Source organism: Protopterus annectens, chromosome 15.part0, assembly GCF_019279795.1.
Source record: "Protopterus annectens isolate FY-2018-M chromosome 15.part0, PAN1.0, whole genome shotgun sequence".
NCBI lineage: Eukaryota > Metazoa > Chordata > Ceratodontiformes > Protopteridae > Protopterus > Protopterus annectens.
The window spans coordinates 50234151-50258095 of record NC_056749.1 but is presented as its reverse complement, the minus strand read 5'-3'; the positions used below and the strand labels follow the sequence as shown (position 1 = coordinate 50258095).

The 23945-nt window shown below is 38.4% G+C and overlaps 1 protein-coding gene across 1 annotated transcript in view; it reads left to right on the top strand.

Annotated features, from left to right (window-relative positions):
• CLIC2 (chloride intracellular channel 2) overlaps positions 1-23302 on the top strand; it is a 645649-nt gene extending 622347 nt beyond the window's left edge. Inside the window, exon 6 of the mRNA XM_044057634.1 lies at positions 22530-23302. Within this exon, the coding sequence (XP_043913569.1) occupies positions 22530-22691 (162 nt within the window). The 3' untranslated portion in view covers positions 22692-23302. The remainder of the gene's footprint in view (positions 1-22529) is intronic.
• Positions 23303-23945: the final 643 nt, after the last annotated feature.

Sequence of the window (23945 nt, the reverse complement as noted above, 5' to 3'; positions counted from 1 at the left end):
CACACACACACACACACACACACACACACACACACACACACACACACACACACACACACACACACACACACACACGTACACACTCACACACACACACACACACACACACACACACACACACACACACACACACACACACACACACACACACACACACACACACACACTCACTCACACACACCTGAGAAAGCCTGGCACAGGTTTACTAGCTATACCTCCTTGGTCATGTACTTGGACTAGTGGCTTCCCTTGTTACTGGTGATCTCTGTTGGGGCAGTTTAGGCTGCCCATCATGGGTTCTCTTTGATGTAGGAGCAGTACTGGGTGTCCCTTTCCTGTGCAGTGATGCCCTGCTTGCTAGGTGTAGGTCTCCCTTTTTCCCCAACTCATATGCAGTATTGCATTGCCTATCTGCTAACTAGATTCTCATGTCCTCAGGCAAAGTGCTAAAGGCTTGTTCTCTCACCAAAAGGTCTGCCAGCCCTTCAAAAGTGGTGACCTCACATCCACTCACCCACCTATGAAAATAAGTGCTTAACTCAGCAGTATATTCACACACACTTTCATCTGCCTTGCGTCTATACTCACAAAACTTTTATCTATAAGCTTCAGGTCTTAACTTAAAACACTCTAATAAACAATTTTTAACATTATTATAATTTAACTCATTCACTCCAATGGAGCTCAGGAAGTTTTCACTGTAATTTCCAATGGGTGGAGCCTAAGCCTTCTGACAGAATCAAATTATGTCGTCACATTTCAAACAAATGTTCATATCTCTGGAACCATAGGGGTTATGAAAGAAGTATAAATGGCAAACTCTTCAGCACAAACTATTTTTATAGTGGTAGTATTCTTTAGGGTCTAGGATTTAAACCGAATTTTATAAGTCACAGTAAACCCAGTAACTATTACATTTGTAGTATTTTGTAATCAACTTACAATATCTCAGCAATTACTCAAGTTACACACATACTATCGGCATTGTATTCATCTAGCTGAGAGCTTTCATATGAGGCTAAGGAGCTCTGTCTGTGTTACTTGGTTGTTGAGATATTTAGAAAAATGTGAAAATTACATCTATATAAATTAAGATTATAAAAACAACAGTTAATATCTATTTACCTGCATAAGACAGAGGTCAAAGATTAATGCATTTGAGTTTGCCGTTGTGTAAGCTTTAAGGTGACTTTTTTTAAACCTTGTACAAAGCATGGTTTTGGAATTATTATTGCAAATATGAACAGCAATATTCGGCACCTAGAGGCATCAGTAGGAGTTAACTGCAGATGCACCTGGAGGCGTCACTCAGATGTATTGAGTTAAGCAATCAGTATCAGACAATTTAGAAATAGCAGTTACAGCTTTACCATGGAGTAAGGGGGTCAGGAACCATACCCAGAGCCCTTGGTCAACATTATACTGTTTACATACCCTTTCAAACATATGAATAAAGCTATCAAAATTATCCCCTTCTGTAAATTGTGGAAGATATTTTCTGACCTTTGTTGCTTCTGGGGTTTGATTAGCCCCTTCCCCATTACCTCCATGACCCTGTCAAAGAGTCAGCATCTCCTTTTCATGTTGACTCTGCCTCTCCTTTTCCTCAGCTTCCAGACATCTCAGTTTCTCATTTTCTTCAGTGTCCAGATGTCGCAGTCTCTCTACTGATTCTGTTTCCAAACGTCTGGGCTCCAGTTCAAGTCTCTCTAACTCCAGATGGATTTTTAAGTCCTATGTGGAAAGGTTGAACTGTCCATTTTCTGAGAGTTATACATCTCCAAGGCCAGTCTGGTTGTCTTCCTGATTGCTGGTCTGTGATGCAGCTGTGGTTAAGGCTGCAGTCATTTCTGCTTTAGTCAGGTAGCATGCACCAGTCCTTTGGCTTGGCACACCACAGCCAACTGGCTCCTTGTCAGCTTGCCATACTCCTCTGCTGACATCCTTGCCTGGTCTTCCTGACTAACTAAGCTAACAAAATTAAATAAAACTATTGTGATTTGAAACACTGAATGGTCACTGTATGGCTGATTGAGAGTACAAACACCTTCTTCAATGACCACTGTTTACAGGCTTCAAGAGTTCAAAATCCACACCGCCGAATCCCAATATGTGGATATCCCATGACTGCCAACCCATAAATGTGATGACCCACCAATGGCCCAGTAATCAAGGAGCCTAAATCCTCAACACTGGCACCAGCGGGAGATGTACATTGGGAGGATGGCAGGCACACACACACACGATTTCCCTTAAGAGCACACAGAGACCACAGTCAGTTCAGGGCTGGTTTCTCCCTCTTTCTCCAGATCCCCAATAAGACTCCCCACTGTCACAGCTATAGAGTTGAGATCTCAGCTGTGTGGCCAAGCCAAGTCCTCCAGCACCCTGTCTGTCCAACCAGTGCTTTGTGCCCCTGCCCAAGTAGCTGACATACATACTATTTGAGGTTTGATTTATACACACACACCTGGGAAAGGCTGGCACAGATTTATTAGCTATGCCCCTTTTCACCCAGACTATAAGGTAGTTACAACTGCCACCAGACAGCTGCTTTATCAGCTACTTTAAGGCCCTTAACAAAGGGTGTTCAATCTTATGTGTAATGTTACTATTAATACAAAGGGTAGTTTGACCAACAGTAAGGTTATTAGGAGAGGTTACACAGTGTCACCAAATAAATATGCAAGTACTCTCAGACCTTAAACATGTCTAGACAGACCAGTCACAGTGAAAGGTTTAAATATATTTAATAATAAATAATAAAAGAACAAGACAATACTAAATATACATTTGCAGTAAAATCAGAGTTCAAAATCATAGGAAATGTTTATAACAGCATTGCAGGACAGTATCAAATAAATAAAGAAAAACATCTAAATTAAGATTTGCTATATTCCTGACTATTTCTAAAAGAATTATACTGTACCCTAGTACACTTAATTAGATTAGAAAGGCAGATGTGGTGAATAGATCCTCCAGCTGATGTTGTCAGCTCAGAAACAGAATACAGAATGCTGTTTCTCTCTCAGACAGTTCTTAAATTATCAAATATTACTGTTGGAATAGCTTGCAGAATGACATCATTTCTTGTCATCTGACTCTATCCCAGGTAAAACTGTCACTGCTGAAAGCTAGAAGTATTTAGCATCTACCTGTGAAAATACATACACAAAGGTTTTCTCTCGGATGTTTGCAGATCCTGGAAGTCATAAAATAATAAAACACTTCCAAGATAATACAGAAAACTTCTCAGCACAGACTTCATGTCTGTTACTGCATTGAAACTGAAAGATAACATATTTTTATTGCATGGCCATAAAGTAATTTAAATTCAGCTATTCTTCTGAAGATAACCTCCTATATCCCAGTTTCCAGTGTTAACATATATACATTTTAAACAGTTATAATAGTGTATGTACATTTCTGTTCTTTTACAGTAGGGTACAGTGTGGTTACATTTTTAAGCTCAGTACTTTACAAACCCTTTTCAACACACATTTCTGCACCAACAGTTTGATATACACATAATATACATTTCTAATACAGTTGTAACACAAGCATCTTCAAATCATTTCAATATTCACCAGTGGCATATAATATTTCAAATTTCAGATAGCTGGGCTGGCAGTATCCCCCCTTTGTCACAGGGAATATAACATATGATGATGGATGAGGTCACTGGGCAGGTTGAAGGATTATAAAGTATGAAATGAGCAAGGAGCAGTTGAGAGAGCAGGTGTTGTGAGGCAGCTCAAGGCATTTTAAGGATTTAAGAGTTAGTGGTGTGAGTTTTAAGGTTGATTAGCAGCAACTATGGCAATTTATTTCAGCAGAGCTCAAATTTAGTTTTTATGTTTGATTTTATATTGTTTAGAATGGGAGAGGCATAAAGTAGAACAGGGAGTAGGTAAGCATTAACGAGCGAAAGGGTCTAGAGTCATCGGTTAGGAATGTTTTGATCTGTTAAGCATGCAGAGTTTTTGGTGATTTTTTTTTGATACACTTATGAATGTGTAGATCACATTTTAATTAGTTCTTGATGGTCACACTTAGGAGTTTCTGAGTGATGCTACTTCTGTTGTGGTGTTTTTGAGTGATCTGATAGTAAAGGATTATTTGAGACGAGATTGAAATTTTGGGAGAAACAGTATAAGTTTTTTTTGGGGGGGAGGGGTTAAGTAGAATTTGGTTATCATTTAGCCAGCTTTCAAAAGAGTTAAATGTTTTTTGGGTGATGGATTGAAAGTGTACAAGATTTTCAGATGTGCAGATGATAGTGGAGTCATCAGCATATTGTATGACTGACAGACTACAAAGGATTAGTCCTGATAAAATCATTTGAGCTAGCAGATCTAGGAGACTCTGATGGAATAAAGACACATTCTTGAAATTTCTAGTAGTTTATAGTTTATTCTGTTAAACAGGTAGATAGACATGTGTTTTTATTTGTTATATATTTACAGCCATTATCAAAGGAAGTATAGGATCCATAGGTTTAAGGATATAAATGCAGATGTTATTATTTTATATAACATAAACACAGAGAAGGGTGTTTCAGTGTTGTGAAACATTCTGAAACAGCTTCAAGTCTTTTTTTTTTTCTTTTCACCTCTTTTCATCATTATTGAAAAAACTAATTCTTTCTTTTCAGTAAGCACTGTTTGATTAGCTGCTGTCCAAACTAACTAAAGAATATATCCCTAAAAACTTCATCCATAAATCATCACAGTCTACTTATTAGTTTCCCCTCAAGTGTTTGGTAGAGTCCTGTATAAAGAAAAATACCATGAGCTGACATTTGCCCTGTAAAAGCACCCTTGAAATTTCACCAATACCTAGTTGTACACAGGGCAACTAGTTTGCAGTGACACTGCACCCAGAGTTGTAAACCAGATACTTATGACATCTCCTCATATTCTCACTGCAATCATCTAATCAATAAAAATGGCCTGTTGCCAAGGATATGAACTTTCCCACTATCCCCGTTACCAGCTTGGTGGATAAGGGCATGCTGAGGCAATGTAAAAATTGCCTCATGTTTACTGACAACCAGCTAATTCTCAAAAAAGCTGGCATGGCATGTCAGACATGTATTTACACAATGTCACTGGACGCAAAGCTGTCACATAAAAGACACATCTCATGCAGTCTCTACTTTCAAGCTGATAAGGTGAACCACCACACAATCCAATATTCTGGTCATTGGAGATTCCATTGTTAGACACAGAAATTTTGCTCTCACCAGGCTGAGTAAGGAAAAAGTTGCTTATCTGGGACCAGGATACACCACATTACACACAGGTCATTGGACCACAAGTACCAGTATGGCTCAGTTATAGTCCATGTCAGTGCAAATGACCTGAAATGTACCTCCCTAGACTATATGAAGAGAGATATCATGTAGCTCTCTGAATATGTACTCCAGGCTGTTATGAGCCTAGCACTGAGCAGCATTTTACCTTCTCTAAGGATGATGCCGCAATACAAACAGAAGATGACATGTTGCATGGCCAGGGATGTCTGCACCTTTCCCCTCTAGGGTTTGAATATTGGCTAAAATATTATCCCCCACCCCCCACAGGGCCTTTTTAGGCAATGCCAAACTGAAAGTACTTCTGACATAGCAAATCAAAACCAAGAAAACCTAAATGTCTTACTGCTCAATTCTAGGAGTCTAAACAAAAAACTCCACTTGAGGGGTGATCTATGCTTGGTATACAAGGCATTGACTGACTCCACTCTGATGGACCTCCTTCATATCCATAAAACAAACAGCATTAGAATTACCCATTCTAAAGACTTAAATCTTGCCTGTGATATACATAATACCTGCTGGAGATATATATATGTATCCATTCTCTGGAACAGGCTCCCCATCCATGTGAAGCAGAGTCCCACCCTAGCCCAATTCAAGTGTAACTTGGGCAATTGTATGGGGAACAGGAAATGCATCTCTAGTTTGGCACCTATGTCTTTAATGGACATAGGCAGCCTGCAAATGGTTCATCTACCAGTCACTGCTTGTAAATATTTATTCTGCTAAGCCCGCGCTTACATTTATCAATGGTGTCAGAACTCGTCAAAGATTTGGGATGCATGGCTAGGCTTAAAAAGGCCTTTGTGGCTGTTAGCCTAGTAAACACCTATGAACCTATAACTAAATGAAGACAAAACAAAAACTATAGTGGTAAACTATGTGTTCACATATGGAGCATGAAAAGCTGAAGTATTTAAGAGTATATTATACAGTTAAGGATATGCGGAGAGCAACTAAACAAATGGCAATACCAACATTGAGAAACTAGAAGCTGTTGATTACGGATATGGATAGTAAGATAAAAGTAATGAAAATGTTTTAGCCCCTCGAGCTTTACATAAATAGGTCAGGCATTTTTTTACCAAAGAAGGAGTTGTAGGGTATAATTAATAAAGAGTTGAATGAATTTATTTGGGAAGGGAAGAGGTAAAGAGTTAAGTGGGATAAGATGGGTCATCCCAAAGAACACAATAGTTTAGGGTTAGCCAATCTCAATGGACACTTTAAATTTACACAGTTAAGGCTTACGGAGATAACTCAAGCAGAAGACTATAAGTCAAAATGGAAAAGGTCAAAAACTAAATGGGGGGGTACTGAGGGATAAAGAGAGTTTAGGATTTCATATGCAAGTCTTGAAGGAAAATAACTACAACCACACAGACTATTATATTCATGTGATTACAGAAAGCATTTCAAGAACTTAGCCAGCATGGTACTGAAGAAAAAATATCTTACCAATAGGTATACCTACAAATAGGTATATAGTGAAAAGACAAGAGGATAGAATTTACTGGAGGAAATTATTAAAAGATTGGAGGTATTAACAGCAAATAGCTCAGAAGAGAAAGGTAATGGAGTGGCTGGGCTAAAATGATGCAGGGAAGTAAATTCTGTGGGAAGAAATAGCCAGGGAATTGTTATGGCTAGGCTTGTATAGGCCCTAGGGCCGACAGCCTAGTACCAACCTATGAACCTAGGAACCCATGATGTTTGGATTGCACGTTAGAAACTGCCTTCCATATAATGGACTGAAAACAATTTAAAAGCAAACAGAATGGAATAAGGGAATGTTAAATGGTAGATCAGCTTTGGTAGAACTTTAGTTATGCCTGTAACAGAAGCTGCTGATAAAAGTGGGATAATTACTTGGGCATAAAAATTATTGCATGATAACTGTCAGAATCAAACAGAGGTGGATTTTTAGCTGGAGTGCTTATTTGAGTTGCTTCTGCCTGAATATTGCTGATCTCTGTCTGCATTTGATTTTGAAGTTTTTCATTTAAGGTTTGGTCACTTCTATTTTTTTATCTTTTTCTTATATTACATTTGTTTTGTTTTAATTGTTCTTGTTCTGTTGGAGTTTTAAGAGGTCTTGGCTAGGATCAGTTAGAAAAGTTAGAAAATAATTCCTTTGCAGTCAGTCAGTGAATAATATCCAGCTAATTAGTGGGAGGTGCTGAAAAATGGCATTCCTCTTTAAGTAGAAATGTTTGGAGGTATCTTTATTTAGCTGGAGTGCTTATTTGGCTTGCTTCTGCCTGACGCTGATCTCTGCTTGTGATTTTCCCAGCCACCTACCCAACTGTTGTTGTACTCTGAAAGCTGGTGGCTTTTGAGTTTGCTTGCCCCTACTATCAATTTCATTTTGGACACTCCTCCCAGTCTGGTCTTATTAGCTCATTCTACTGAGTACAGAGAGATCATTTGAGAAGGCCCCACCCCCTTACTCTCTTAAACTTGAATTATCTTCTGTTTCCTCCCTTCCCACTTACTAAAAAAAAAACACTTTATTCAGCTGATTTTACTGTATCTGTACTTCTTCTTACTTTATTACTTTATTTTGTTTTTTTCTGTTTGTTCTTAAAAGTGTTGAGTAGCATTTATTACTGCTAGTTCGTAGTCTGATTCAATTGTAACTGTTGTTATAAGCCTCTAAGTTTAAGTTTAAGCACTTGGGCTTCAGGCCAGTTGTTTTACATTAAGAAGGTTTGTGGTCTACACTCTTCTGAAAGTAAAAACTTTGTGGTCGATGGCTTATTGTGTCTGTTATTCTAAAATTGTCTTAATTCTGGTTTAAGTGCTTGGGCTTAAGGACAGTTATTTTATATTAAGAAAGCTTGTGGTCCACATTCTTGTTTAAGGAGAGGGTAGTTTCTGCCCTTCTGAGCTGGGAAATACTGGTTGAAGGCTTATTGTCCTTGTTAGTTTAAGTGTCTTTTTTCTGGTTTAAGCTCAATTAACAGGGGCTGCTCTGTGTTTGGTGTCTTTTGCCAGAGGTCCATAGTGTTTCAGCTTGAATCCTAGCCATCCAAAGCTAAGAACAAGAAATTAAGCTTATTTTGAGTTTGATCATCACTTTTTCATCTGTATTTTACTGTTTTACTGCATTAATGTGTGCCTTTTTTACTGTTTTTACTGTTTGTACTTGCTTATTACCTGCACTTGCTTTGCACTGAAATATTGCTTAATTAGCATAAACCAGGCTTTCTGAATCTAGCCTGATTTTCATACACTTAAACTCAAATCCAACCGTCTTACATTAAGAAGGGCTCCCCTGTACCCCTGTGACAAAAGAGTGTGGCTATAGGCTTGTCTGAGCTGGGGATTGCTGGAGGAAGGCTCATTATGTATTTCCTATTAGCAGACTAGTTTAAAACTATATAATTTTGACAGTACAGCTGTTAGCAGTGCTTATGTAGATGCAAACCCCTAGAAACTATTTTTCCCTAGACACAAGTCAGTAAAACCCTCCCAGGTTCGCTGCTGCTCTGCGGGTAATGCAGATTCCCACCTCTGCACTGCAGGGAACTCAGATGAGCACTGAGCAGTGTCCCCCTACTTTCCATCCCTGATCTTCTATAGAGTAAGTCCCCTTGTTAATCCCAGAGCAATACCTGATCTAACTGGTCCTTTCAGAAACTAGTAGTTAATTTTCCTACATTTCTCCAGCCAGCCTGATTGACATGGGTATCTTGAAGCAATGTTGCAACTGCCTCATGTATATTGACATCCACTTGCTCCTAAAGCAAACAGATACAGTATGTGAGAGATGTAACTATACCGTGAAACTATTAGTCCTCTCACATATCAATAATTAAGGCATCAAACAGGATGTCAGCAAACACACCTCTCCACTCACACAAAGTAAGACCAAGACACATAAACCCAAATACATGGAGGTACTCACTAAGAGCCCACTCAAAAAACAGAGACTTAGCAAGGGCAAACAGCCTACACACACTAGTACATGAACAGAATCCACCTCTGCACATAACAACACACATATCAGCGTCTTAACAATTTAGTCCCTAAGGCAAAACACCTCAAAACCTAATGTCCTAGTTATAGCCAATTCAATAGTGAGACACACAGATGCCCCCCTCTCCATGTTGGACAAGGTCATGGTCAGCTGCCTGCCATGTACCAGAATCTGTCAATCATGCACACACTCAAGTCACTCAACAATAATTACTATAGTACATGTTGGAGTGAATGCCTTGAGAGGTACCTCTCTGGACAATATAAAGAAAGACATGAGTGAACTCTCAGATTATGTGTCCCAGGCCAGTACTTCCCTAGCCCTAAGCAACATTCTAATCTCACCTAGGATGATGCCACAATAGAGACAAAAAATTATTGATTTCATTAATTGGTTTAACTTCTGGTGTCACTCTAGGGGGAACTGGTATCTGATAGTCTGGGAAAACATGGTTGACAGACCACCCTGCTTTGCCAGAGATGGCCTTCACATGTCTCATCAAGACTTTTGGATACTGGCAAAGATGCTTGCCTCCCCCATAGTGCCTTTTTAGGCAATGTCAAAACAACAAAACTTCTAATGTATAGAAATCCAGTAGAGAATAATGCAGGATTATGCTGCTTAATGCTAGGAGCCTAAACAGTAAACTACACTCCCTGGAAGCACTCCTCACCTTGGAAGATGCTGACATGTGTGCAGTCACTGAGACTTGGTTCAAGACCACAGACAGCACCCCACCTGTACAAGGCTACAATGCCTTTCACATGTTCAGACCTCAAAACGAGCATGAATGGACCAAAGGTGGAAGTGTACCTCAAGGCTTGTAAAACAGTACAACTCTCTTGAGCTACTCCAAGTCCAAATAACTATAGGCAAAATACCCTACCACATAATCTCTAGATACAGGTCCCCCACCATGAACCAGGAGAAAAACACCACCTACTTGGACTTGCTAGAGTCACTCAGTATACAGCCAAACACCTTGGTTATGGGAAATTTCAACTATCCTTCCATCAAGTGGGTGACTTATAGGAGCACAAAAATGTTTGCTCTGAGATTCATGGAGTTTGTTAATTCAAATGCCCTGGGACAGTTGGTCTGCACCACCACAAGGGATTCAAATGTCCTAGACCTAGTGCTCACCAACATGGAGAGGGGGTCACTGCACTATCCCCTATGTGTTTTCCTCCCTCATAAGGTCAGAACATACATCAGTCTCATTTGAAGTAAAGATCAGACTTGACACCCCCTACAGGATCAAAAGAAAAACTGAAAAAATTCTCCAAAGCAAACTATAGCCTACTAAGTGATGGTATAAAAAGTTTCAAAGCCCTGGCTAACACAGCCAACAATGACTCCTATGCAGAATAGTACACAAATGCCCTATATAGACACTTAAACACATGTACTGACTCATCTGTACCTGATGGGACTAAAACCAGGTCCTCCCAAAAAAACAAGCCACCCTGGTCGACTGTAAGTATAAATAAGTTGTAGAACAAAAGGAAAGAGACTGACATCTAAGAACAAGAGGAAACTTACTCAACAGAGGAAGAATACCCTCCACAGCTTAAACAAGCAAATCAGATATCTTGTAAAATTCTCCATGGTTAGTTACAACACTAAATTAGCATCCATAGCTATAGAAAACCATAAGACATTCTTTGGCTACATTCATAACATAAAAGGGAATGCTCAGCTGTGTGCTAAATTTACAGTTAACAGTATCACTCACACTGTGGCTGAGGAAACTGCTAACCTGACAGCTGACAGATTTGGCAATAACTTCACCCCCTATGCCCACTAGTCATACCCCAAAGCATTCCTGACACCAGACCACTACTGAGTATTTCCAAAGAACAGGTCATACAAACACTGTCTAAGACCAAAATCATGGCCTTTGTGGGACCAGATAACATCCCAGGTTGCTTACAAAACAATCTAGAACAATACCTAGTATAATTACTTGACACTTTGTTTAACAATAGACAGAGCACTTGTTTTGTCTTGGCAGAGTAGAGAATAGCAACAGTAATCCCCTTGCACAAAGGGGGTCCATCAATTGACCCAGGAAACTAGTGACTCATAATCCTAATCAGCTTTATCTGCAAGGCCATGGAAAAAATCATCTTGGACCTTATCAACAAGGACACAGGTGACATTCAAACTCTTGACCCAACCCATTTTGGTTTTGTCAAGGGTAAATCTTGCTTATTAAACATGGTGGACTTCTTTGAGAATGTTACCAAAGCCTTGGATGAGGGCAAAGTGGTACATATCAGCTATCTTGATTTAGCCAAGGCTTTTGACACAATCTCTCACTCAGAGATCATTGAGAAACTTTCCCAGGTGGGGATTAACCCCTACATCCCTAGATGGGTAACCAGTTTGCTGACCGACAGAATGCACATGGTCAAAGTTGGGGAGTCCATGTCCACCAGTAGACTAGTTACCAGTGGGGTACCACAAGGATCTGTGCTGGGCCCATTACTGTTAGGAATTTATTTATCTGAGGTCCAGGCAAAAGTAAATGGCCTGTGACTTGCCAAGTTTGCAGATGACTGCAAACTGAGAGCAATCATTGAGTTTCCCAATGATGTAAACATATTACAGAAAGTGCTGACGCAGACAAATTATTGGTGCCAAAGTCATAAACTAAAACTAAATGTAAATAAATGCCTCATGATCCCCTTTGGCAAAGATGTAGCCCCTGCTAATTATGATATAGATAGCACCCCTATAACTTCAAACCCAGTGGTGTGAGACTTAAGAACACAGGTTTATAGCACTGTAAGCTTTGATCACCATGTGTCCATAGTTACTTATTCTTAATTCGATATTTTTTGTGAGATACTTTTCTTAATTAGATATTGTTTAGTTAGATGTTTCTTATTTAGTCAGTTAATTGTAATGTTTTCTTTACTGCCTATATTTCTTGTACTATATTGTCTGTAATGTGCTTTCTGGTATTTATTGTTTGTAATGTGTTTTTTTGTAAAGGAGCTTTTCTCCCTGGGCCTCTACTGAAAAAGGGCCACTTGGTCCAGCTGGACATCACTGGTAAACAAATGTAAAATAAATATCTATATATATATATATATATATATATATATATAGATATATATATACATTTAAAAGGAAAGCCTTCTAGGCTGTGCATCTCATAAATAAGGCCATTGCATCCAAGACTAATGAAGTTATAACTCCACTGCACTCGACCTTTATCAGACCACTAATTGAGTACAATGCTCCTTCTGTATGCATCTCACCAGACACCTGCAATGACTGCAGAGACTGCAGAGGTTTCTAACTAAGAGAATCCAGGGCCACCAAAACATGACTTACATGAAAACACTGAAAGCCCTGTCACTGTACTCTGTATCATATAGGCTGCTGAGAGGTGACCTGTGCCTGGCCTACAGAATAGTCTCGGACTCTGCCTTAATGCGAATACTGCAAGATCCACAAATCAAGTGGGACAAGAGTCACTTACTCCAGGGATCTCAACCTAGCCTGTGACGTTAACAAAACATGTTGGATAGACAGGTATATCTCCCAGAGATTGTCACTCCCCTGGAATAAGCACCCACTTCACATGAAGCAGAGCTCCTCAGTGACCCTATTTAAGCAGAACCTTGACAACTGAATGGGTGATCATAAATTCACCCTGGTGACTGGGATAGTCAATGCTGATCATAGACTGACTCTGCTAACACTGACCATCTAACTATGGTCAATTAGGGTAGATGGGTTTTTAGATGGCTAGGCTTGTAAAAGCGCTAGGACCATTAGCTTAGTAACCTCCTAAGGGTCTATATTATGACAGCGAAAGCCTGTTTCAGTGAATACATAAACGTTGACACATATTGCGCGAACCGCGAATACTCCAAACACCCTAAACCACGAAATTCAAAATCTCAAATCGGCATAGTTGGCCCTTCTGTGGTATAGCTCCGTAAGGTAAATGTGTGACAGTTACGGACCTTAGGGTTAGGGTGCGGGTTAAGGTAAGTGCATAGACAGTAATGTATGTAAGGTTTTGTGTAGGGTTAGAAGTAGGGTTTCGGTTAGTGTATGTATGTGGTTTATTTATTTTGTTTGGGTGGATAGTATGTAGTGAATTGAATTGAAATAAAGGGTAGACTAAAACATGGAAAGCAAGTGGCAGGGACAAGAGAACTATTTTGTAAAAGTACATAAGAATTCATATGCTCGTGTGTATGGTAAATTATAAGCATATGCAGAAAAATAAATAAAGTAACAGAAGGCTTGTCCTTAACAGAAAGAGCAACAGTGCAGCATCCTAAATACTAGTAAGGCAGTAACACACATTCTTCTCCCAAATGCAAGAATTTCATACTAGCAAAGAAACACATAGCTAGTCTGTCTGACCAGCAGCAGTGCAGCATCCTAAATACTAGTAAGGCAGTAACACGCATTCTTCTCCCAAATGCAGGAATTTCATCCTAGCAAAGAAATACATATCTAGTCTGTCTGACCAAGTTATCTGTGTTTCTAAATAACTCTGGATAGCTGTGTTGCTTATGTTGGAAAGAAAACAAATGATTCCTTTTCTGGAAGACTGTGGCTAGGAATGGGTGGAACATTGTTAGTGTCAATTGCACAACAGGTAGCGCACTCAACTTTGGTGCTGAAGGCTCTGTGCTCTATTCCCACTCAAAGTAGATGGAGTGCTGCACTCCTGAGTGTGTCGTCCTTTGCATGAGATGTTAAACTGAGGTCCCATCTGTTTAAGTTGGCAGTAGCTCAGGTGAATGTAAAAGATTCCATCCTGAGTGTGTCGTCCTTTGCATGACATGTTAAACTGAGGTCCAATCTGTTTAAGTTGGCAGTAGCTCAGGTGAATGTAAAAGATTCCATCCTGAGTGTGTCGTCTTTTGCATGAGATGTTAAACTGAGGTCCCATCTGTTTAAGTTGGCAGTAGCTCAGGTGAATGTAAAAGATTCCATCCTGAGTGTGTCGTCCTTTGCATGAGATGTTAAACTGAGGTCCCATCTGTTTAAGTTGGCAGTAGCTCAGGTGAATGTAAAAGATTCCATCCTGAGTGTGTCGTCCTTTGCATGAGATGTTAAGCTGAGGTCCCATCTGTTTAAGTTGGCAGTAGCTCAGGTGAATGTAAAAGATTCCATCCTGAGTGTGTCGTCCTTTGCATGAGATGTTAAACTGAGGTCCCATCTGTTTAAGTTGGTAGTAGCTCAGGTGAATGTAAAAGATTCCATCCTGAGTGTGTCGTCCTTTGCATGAGATGTTAAACTGAGGTCCCATCTGTTTAAGTTGGCAGTAGCTCAGGTGAATGTAAAAGATTCCATCCTGAGTGTGTCGTCCTTTGCATGAGATGTTAAACTGAGGTCCCATCTGTTTAAGTTGGCAGTAGCTCAGGTGAATGTAAAAGATTCCATCCTGAGTGTGTCGTCCTTTGCATGAGATGTTAAACTGAGGTCCCATCTGTTTAAGTTGGCAGTAGCTCAGGTGAATGTAAAAGATTCCATCCTGAGTGTGTCGTCCTTTGCATGAGATGTTAAACTGAGGTCCCATCTGTTTAAGTTGGCAGTAGCTCAGGTGAATGTAAAGATTCCATCCTGAGTGTGTCGTCCTTTGCATGAGATGTTAAACTGAGGTCCCATCTGTTTAAGTTGGTAGTAGCTCAGGTGAATGTAAAAGATTCCATCCTGAGTGTGTCGTCCTTTGCATGAGATGTTAAACTGAGGTCCCATCTGTTTAAGTTGGCAGTAGCTCAGGTGAATGTAAAAGATTCCATCCTGAGTGTGTCGTCCTTTGCATGAGATGTTAAACTGAGGTCCCATCTGTTTAAGTTGGCAGTAGCTCAGGTGAATGTAAAAGATTCCATCCTGAGTGTGTCGTCCTTTGCATGAGATGTTAAACTGAGGTCCCATCTGTTTAAGTTGGCAGTAGCTCAGGTGAATGTAAAAGATTCCATCCTGAGTGTGTCGTCCTTTGCATGAGATGTTAAACTGAGGTCCCATCTGTTTAAGTTGGCAGTAGCTCAGGTGAATGTAAAAGATTCCATCCTGAGTGTGTCGTCCTTTGCATGAGATGTTAAACTGAGGTCCCATCTGTTTAAGTTGGCAGTAGCTCAGGTGAATGTAAAAGATTCCATCCTGAGTGTGTCGTCCTTTGCATGAGATGTTAAACTGAGGTCCCATCTGTTTAAGTTGGTAGTAGCTCAGGTGAATGTAAAAGATTCCATCCTGAGTGTGTCGTCCTTTGCATGAGATGTTAAACTGAGGTCCCATCTGTTTAAGCTGGCAGTAGCTCAGGTGAATGTAAAAGATTCCATCCTGAGTGTGTCGTCCTTTGCATGAGATGTTAAACTGAGGTCCCATCTGTTTAAGTTGGCAGTAGCTCAGGTGAATGTAAAAGATTCCATCCTGAGTGTGTCGTCCTTTGCATGAGATGTTAAACTGAGGTCCCATCTGTTTAAGTTGGCAGTAGCTCAGGTGAATGTAAAAGATTCCATCCTGAGTGTGTCGCCCTTGCATGAGATGTTAAACTGAGGTCCCATCTGTTTAAGTTGGTAGTAGCTCAGGTGAATGTAAAAGATTCCATCCTGAGTGTGTCGTCCTTTGCATGAGATGTTAAACTGAGGTCCCATCTGTTTAAGTTGGCAGTAGCTCAGGTGAATGTAAAAGATTCCATCCTGAGTGTGTCGTCCTTTACATGAGATGTTAAACTGAGGTCCCATCTGTTTAAGTTGGCAGTAGCTCAGGTGAATGTAAAAGATTCCATCCTGAGTGTGTCGTCCTTTGCATGAGATGTTAAACTGAGGTCCCATCTGTTTAAGTTGGTAGTAGCTCAGGTGAATGTAAAAGATTCCATCCTGAGTGTGTCGTCCTTTGCATGAGATGTTAAACTGAGGTCCCATCTGTTTAAGTTGGCAGTAGCTCAGGTGAATGTAAAAGATTCCATCCTGAGTGTGTCGTCCTTTGCATGAGATGTTAAACTGAGGTCCCATCTGTTTAAGTTGGCAGTAGCTCAGGTGAATGTAAAAGATTCCATCCTGAGTGTGTCGTCCTTTGCATGAGATGTTAAACTGAGGTCCCATCTGTTTAAGTTGGCAGTAGCTCAGGTGAATGTAAAAGATTCCATCCTGAGTGTGTCGTCCTTTGCATGAGATGTTAAACTGAGGTCACATCTGTTTAAGTTGGCAGTAGCTCAGGTGAATGTAAAAGATTCCATCCTGAGTGTGTCGTCCTTTGCATGAGATGTTAAACTGAGGTCCCATCTGTTTAAGTTGGTAGTAGCTCAGGTGAATGTAAAAGATTCCATCCTGAGTGTGTCGTCCTTTGCATGAGATGTTAAACTGAGGTCCCATCTGTTTAAGTTGGCAGTAGCTCAGGTGAATGTAAAAGATTCCATCCTAAGTGTGTCGTCCTTTGCATGAGATGTTAAACTCAGGTCCCATCTGTTTAAGTTGGCAGTAGCTCAGGTGAATGTAAAAGATTCCATCCTGAGTGTGTCGTCCTTTGCATGAGATGTTAAACTGAGGTCCCATCTGTTTAAGTTGGCAGTAGCTCAGGTGAATGTAAAAGATTCCATCCTGATTGTGTCGTCCTTTGCATGAGATGTTAAACTGAGGTCCCATCTGTTTAAGTTGGTAGTAGCTCAGGTGAATGTAAAAGATTCCATCCTGAGCGTGTCGTCCTTTGCATGAGATGTTAAACTGAGGTCCCATCGTTTTAAGTTGGCAGTAGCTCAGGTGAATGTAAAAGATTCCATCCTGAGTGTGTCGTCCTTTGCATGAGATGTTAAACTGAGGTCCCATCTGTTTAAGTTGGCAGTAGCTCAGGTGAATGTAAAAGATTCCATCCTGAATGTGTCGTCCTTTGCATGAGATGTTAAACTGACGTCCCATCTGTTTAAGTTGGCAGTAGCTCAGGTGAATGTAAAAGATTCCATGGCGTGTATCGCAAAGAGTAGGAGAGGTTCTTCAAGGTCTTGGCCAAATTTCCCCTCAGGTCTCACCTAAAAAACAAGCCACTGACCTAGTGGGACTGACCTAGTCAATAAAAGAATAAATAAAATAAATAATTACATACTTGTCTGGGCAACCTGGTAGAGAGAAGGGACACAATTTGTTAATTCCTGATATGTACACTAAAAACACACTTTCATGAGTCAGACGAGCATGTGCAGTGATGCAGGTTTAATTATATGTATAAAAATGTAAACATGCATGTAATCTTCTCCCTGCACCTAATGCAACCTCACCCTCAGTAGACAGCCCCTCCCATTCATTTGCAGCTTTACTTTGCTTTGAAGTCATTAGCACAGTCAGTGGAAATCTACACCTGCAAAATTTCCACAGTTTCTGCAATTTTTATCTTGCAATGTGCACAGAATCTGCATTTTTTAAATAATGTTGGCATTATCCTTTTGAATTAAAACAATGAAAGTATGTACATATTCAAGCAAATCTAGCAATTGGTGGCACTCGTTTAACAAAGTCTTGAATAATATGGTAAGGAAAGCCAGAGTAAATAGTAATATATATAGTAGTAGCTAGTAGTATAGTGGAGTAGTATATAGTAAATAGTAGTATATAGTAGTAGCTAGTAGTATAGTGGAGTAGTATATAGTGAATAGTAGTATATAGTAGTAGCTAGTAGTATAGTGGAGTAGTATATAGTGAATAGTAGTATATAGTATTATCTTGTAGTATAGTGGAGTAGTATATAGTGAATAGTAGTATATAGTAGTAGCTAGTAGTATAGTGGAGTAGTATATAGTGAATAGTAGTATATAGTAGTAGCTAGTAGTATAGTGGAGTAGTATATAGTGAATAGTAGTATATAGTAGTAGCTAGTAGTATAGTGGAGTAGTATATAGTGAATAGTAGTATATAGTAGTAGCTAGTAGTATAGTGGAGTAGTGTATAGTGAATAGTAGTATATAGTAGTAGCTAGTAGTATAGTGGAGTAGTATATAGTGAATAGTAGTATATAGTATTATCTTGTAGTATAGTGGAGTAGTATATAGTGAATAGTAGTATATAGTAGTAGCTAGTAGTATAGTGGAGTAGTATATAGTGAATAGTAGTATATAGTAGTAGCTAGTAGTATAGTGGAGTAGTATATAGTGAATAGTAGTATATAGTAGTAGCTAGTAGTATAGTGGAGTAGTATATAGTGAATAGTAGTATATAGTAGTAGCTAGTAGTATAGTGGAGTAGTATATAGTGAATAGTAGTATATAGTAGTAGCTAGTAGTATAGTGGAGTATATAGTGAATAGTAGTATATAGTAGTAGCTAGTAGTATAGTGGAGTAGTATATAGTGAATAGTAGTATATAGTAGTAGCTAGTTGTATAGTGGAGTAGTATATAGTGAATAGTAGTATATAGTAGTAGCTAGTAGTATAGTGGAGTAGTATATAGTGAATAGTAGTATATAGTAGTATCTTGTAGTATAGTGGAGTAGTATATAGTGAATAGTAGTATATAGTAGTAGCTAGTTGTATAGTGGAGTAGTATATAGTGAATAGTAGTATATAGTAGTAGCTAGTAGTATAGTGGAGTAGTATATAGTGAATAGTAGTATATAGTAGTAGCTAGTAGTATAGTGGAGTAGTATATAGTGAATAGTAGTATATAGTAGTAGCTAGTAGTATAGTGGAGTAGTATATAGTGAATAGTAGTATATAGTAGTAGCTAGTAGTATAGTGGAGTATATAGTGAATAGTAGTATATAGTAGTAGCTAGTAGTATAGTGGAGTAGTATATAGTGAATAGTAGTATATAGTAGTATCTTGTAGTATAGTGGAGTAGTATATAGTGAATAGTAGTATATAGTAGTAGCTAGTAGTATAGTGGAGTAGTATATAGTGAATAGTAGTATATAGTAGTAGCTAGTAGTATAGTGGAGTAGTATATAGTGAATAATAGTATATAGTAGTAGCTAGTAGTATAGTGGAGTAGTATATAGTGAATAGTAGTATATAGTAGTAGCTAGTAGTATAGTGGAGTAGTATATAGTGAATAGTAATATATAGTAGTAGCTAGTAGTATGGTGAGTAGTATATAGTGAATAGTAGTATATAGTAGTAGCTAGTAGTATAGTGGAGTAGTATATAGTGAATAATAGTATATAGTAGTAGCTAGTAGTATAGTGGAGTAGTATATAGTGAATAGTAGTATATATTAGTAGCTAGTAGTATAGTGGAGTAGTATATAGTGAATAGTAGTATATAGTAGTAGCTAGTAGTATAGTGGAGTAGTATATAGTGAATAGTAGTATATAGTAGTAGCTAGTAGCATAGTGCAGTAGTATATAGTGAATATAGTGAGTATATAGTAGTACCTAGTAGTATAGTGGAGTAGTATATAGTGAATAGTAGTATATAGTAGTAGCTAGTAGTATGGTGGGGTAGTATATAGTGAATAGTAGTATATAGTAGTAGCTAGTGGTATAGTGGAGTGGTATATAGTGAATAGTAATTATATAGTAGTAGCTAGTAGTATAGTGGAGTAGTATATAGTGAATAGTAGTATATAGTAGTAGCTAGTAGTATAGTGGAGTAGTATATAGTGAATAGTAGTATATAGTAGTAGCTAGTAGTATAGTGGAGTAGTATATAGTGAATAGTAGTATATAGTAGTAGCTAGTGGTATAGTGGAGTAGTATATAGTGAATAGTAGTATATAGTAGTAGCTAGTAGTATAGTGGAGTAGTATATAGTGAATAGTAGTATATAGTAGTAGCTAGTAGTATGGTGGAGTAGTATATAGTGAATAGTAGTATATAGAAGTAGCTAGTAGTGTAGTGGAGTAGTATATAATGAATAGTAGTATATAGTAGTAGCTAGTATAGTGGAGTAGTATATAGTGAATAGTAGTATATAGTAGTAGCTAGTAGTATAGTGGAGTAGTATATAGTGAATAATAGTATATAGTAGTAGCTAGTAGTATAGTGGAGTAGTATATAGTGAATAGTAGTATATAGTAGTAGCTAGTAGTATAGTGGAGTAGTATATAGTGAATAGTAGTATATAGTAGTAGCTAGTAGTATAGTGGAGTAGTATATAGTGAATAGTAGTATATAGTAGCTAGTAGTATAGTGGAGTAGTATATAGTGAATAGTAGTATATAGTAGTAGCTAGTAGTATAGTGGAGTAGTATATAGTGAATAGTAGTATATAGTAGTAGCTAGTAGCATAGTGCAGTAGTATATAGTGAATAGTAGTATATAGTAGTAGCTAGTAGTATAGTGGAGTAGTATATAGTGAATAGTATATAGTAGTAGCTAGTAGTATAGTGGAGTAGTATATAGTGAATAGTAGTATATAGTAGTAGCTAGTAGTATAGTGGAGTAGTATATAGTGAATAGTAGTATATAGTAGTAGCTAGTAGTATAGTGGAGTAGTATATAGTGAATAGTAGTATATAGTAGTAGCTAGTAGTATAGTGGAGTAGTATATAGTGAATAGTAATATATAGTAGTAGCTAGTAGTATAGTGGAGTAGTATATAGTGGAGCTTTTCTCCTCAGGCCTCTGCTGAAAATGGGCATGTATCCAGCCAGACTAGCCCGGTCAACAAATGTAAAATAAAATAAAATAAATAAATAAATCATTTTTCAAATAATTTATTGTTGAGGGATATCATCATTGCAGCTAAGTGTTAGAGCTTTATCATGTAAATCAGTAACAGAACCTTTCAGTGGCAAGAAAACAAAAAGAAACAATATGTGTGAGAAGATGTGAAAAAGCCCCCTTTCACTTGGGTGAGCCAATGATTACAAAGCTTTGGTTTGTATGACTGAGTTCCCCTGCTATCATTCATCCTGTATGTTAACTTAAATGACATGGTTGTTTAAAGTGTTGAAGGTGGTCAAAGGAATTCAATTCATTGACTCAGTGCAAATTTAACTGATATAACTGTATTTTTATAAAAAGTAAATAAACAGATATGAGCAACTTTACTGGTGACCATTCTCACAGATTTTGGCAATTTATGTTCTTTGCATTTAAGAGGGTTTAGAATGACACTTTACTGCTGAATGTAATATAAGAAGGGCAGCAGCTGTTTGATTTATACTATAATTTCCAGAAAGACAGGCAGTTGAAATTAGATTTCCACTATAATCTCTTCAACGTGGATTTCCTGATTGAATGCCTAATATATGTAGGTTCATAGGTGCTTACTAAAGTATTGACCTGTGAGGATCTTAAGAAGCCTAGCCTTACATTCCCCCAGTAGTTTATAGTACTCATATTTTGCATATTAATAATCCAAAGATGGACTGAACATGGATATTTTGGGACATTTGCATGTTTTCCATATCTGTGAGGGACAGGGGTATAAACCATTGGGGAGTTTTCAGTCACCCATCCATTTGTCTAAGTTACAACTAAGAGTAAGGGAAGTACTTTGCTTTATCTAGACTGGAAGACAGTTCCACACAAGTTGTATTCTCTATGATACATACCTGTCCCCCCAACATGTTACATTTACTTTACAAAACATATTTAGACCCCTTGAGTGGGGTATTTATGATATCATTGGAGCTACGAATGTGTAATTCATCTGAATATGAATATACTTTACACAGCTTGTGATGCTTATAGGGCCTAACAATGTACTATGCAAAGATTAGTTTGTATTGCATTTAAGGAAAACTTGAAATGAAAACATATACTTGGAGCAGTAAATCCATCAAATAACCAGTGTTATTCATTCAAGCTACAACAAGTTATATAAAAATTAGAGGCTGGGGATTTGGGTACTGCGGCCCACAATTTTCACACAAGTTATGTAGACTGTCACTTGTTTTTGATAACATTTTCTGTAATTTTCTAGTTGCACTGTTCATCTGCTATCCCCTGTGTTCTTTCACCAGATCAACTGCATAATCTGGGAAAAGCAATAGGTATTCGTCCAGTCTCACAGGATTCATGAAGTGGAAACATCAGGGCAGATTAAACACAGAATGTGGGAGGAAGACACAAGTAGCAAATGAGTTTAGGAAGTCCTTAAAGAAATTACATAGAGACAGGGATTGTATACAGCTGACTAAGGGAAAACTTACAAAGTAAACCAAAACACGAGGTTCGATTTCCTAAGATATGATTTCTATGTGCAGCTACAAACCTGAAGACCGTAGACCTTCAGTAGGCCAATGCATTTTTTAGCTCTGTAAGTGAATCCCATACAAAGTGCACACAGAAAATAATTAATTAATTATCTCTGTCTAGGTTGCAGCCAAGAAGTACCGAAACTTTGAAATCCCTGCTGAGATGACTGGTGTATGGAGATACCTGAAGCATGCTTATGCCAGAGATGAATTCACCCATACTTGTCCGGCTGATGAGGAAATAGAGCGAGCTTATGCAGATATAGCAAAGCCACTCCAGTGAATGGATATCATAAATGATGTACTGGGTCTTCTATTCGTGGGAGGGTGGGAACATCTAAATGGATTTTAATACTATGCATACATGTGAGATATCTTTTTTAATTCTGCAAAAGAACTGATTCTTCTGATGCCTTCACTAAGAAAAACTTTTCACTTTTGGCAGATTTTTAAAACATGCACATTCACTGTAATATGTACATTAGACACTGACAGAAACTCTTTACTAATTACGTTTTTCAAAGACATGGTAATCTTTCTTATATACCATTCCTCTTTATAAGCTGCCTGATGTTTTTCTTAACAGCATTGAACCCAGCAGATTGTCGATGTTAAGCGCTTTAAACAGATTTTTGGTTATTGAACCCTATAGCTTTTAATGCTTCTTTTACAGGAGAACTGGTTGACTTTTTAGCTCTTGTGTTGTAATGAAAAAAACATATGAGGTGCTTCTTTATTACACATTATTAACATTGAAAACACGGTTGTAATGCAATGATATACAAAGGAGTATAAAAGAGTTCATATCAAATGCTAGAGAAAGCCTGCAGTTCAGCTTTGCAATGGACGCAATATCTTGCTGCTATTAAATAAAATAAATTGTTACTGAACACAGCAACCATCTCCGCCACTAAATTCAGAAGTCAATAATTTGATATGGAGGAATGCAAAGTGCTACGATCAAACTTCTGTATCACCAAGGCTAAAATGTTCAGAGGACCAGGTTTTCAGTATGATGTCACAGGTGTGAGGACTATGGCCAGATTTTTCAGTATGATGTCATGGGTGTGAGGACTACAATAGGGAGAACTGCTTAACAAATTGTCTGCTTTCTTAACAGCTGCAACTGCTTCAATTACACCCCCACTCCCCACTCACCCACAGAGAGAAAGAGAGAGAGAGTGTGCCTCATTAACAAAACAACTTATTTTCAGTTAAACGCATTGTGAACATCTCTGTGGCAAAGGCAGTTCAGTTTTCTTGTTCAGTTTTATTTAAAAAATATTGCATTTTATGTTCATTCAAGGCAAGCTATTTCACTCCTTTATGGCATGGTATTTTCAAGCTTCCGTATTAAATATGGGATGAAATAGCAAATGGTAACTGTGAGGGTTGGTCTTGTTGCATGGAGGGATGAAGCCCTCAAGAGGACCCAGGTGACTCAAGTTCAATTAACAGCTCAGTTGCCTGATGACATGGCAGGGAGAATAGTGATGCCTATCCTACAGTTAGGTGACAGCTAGGCATATCCCTTGAG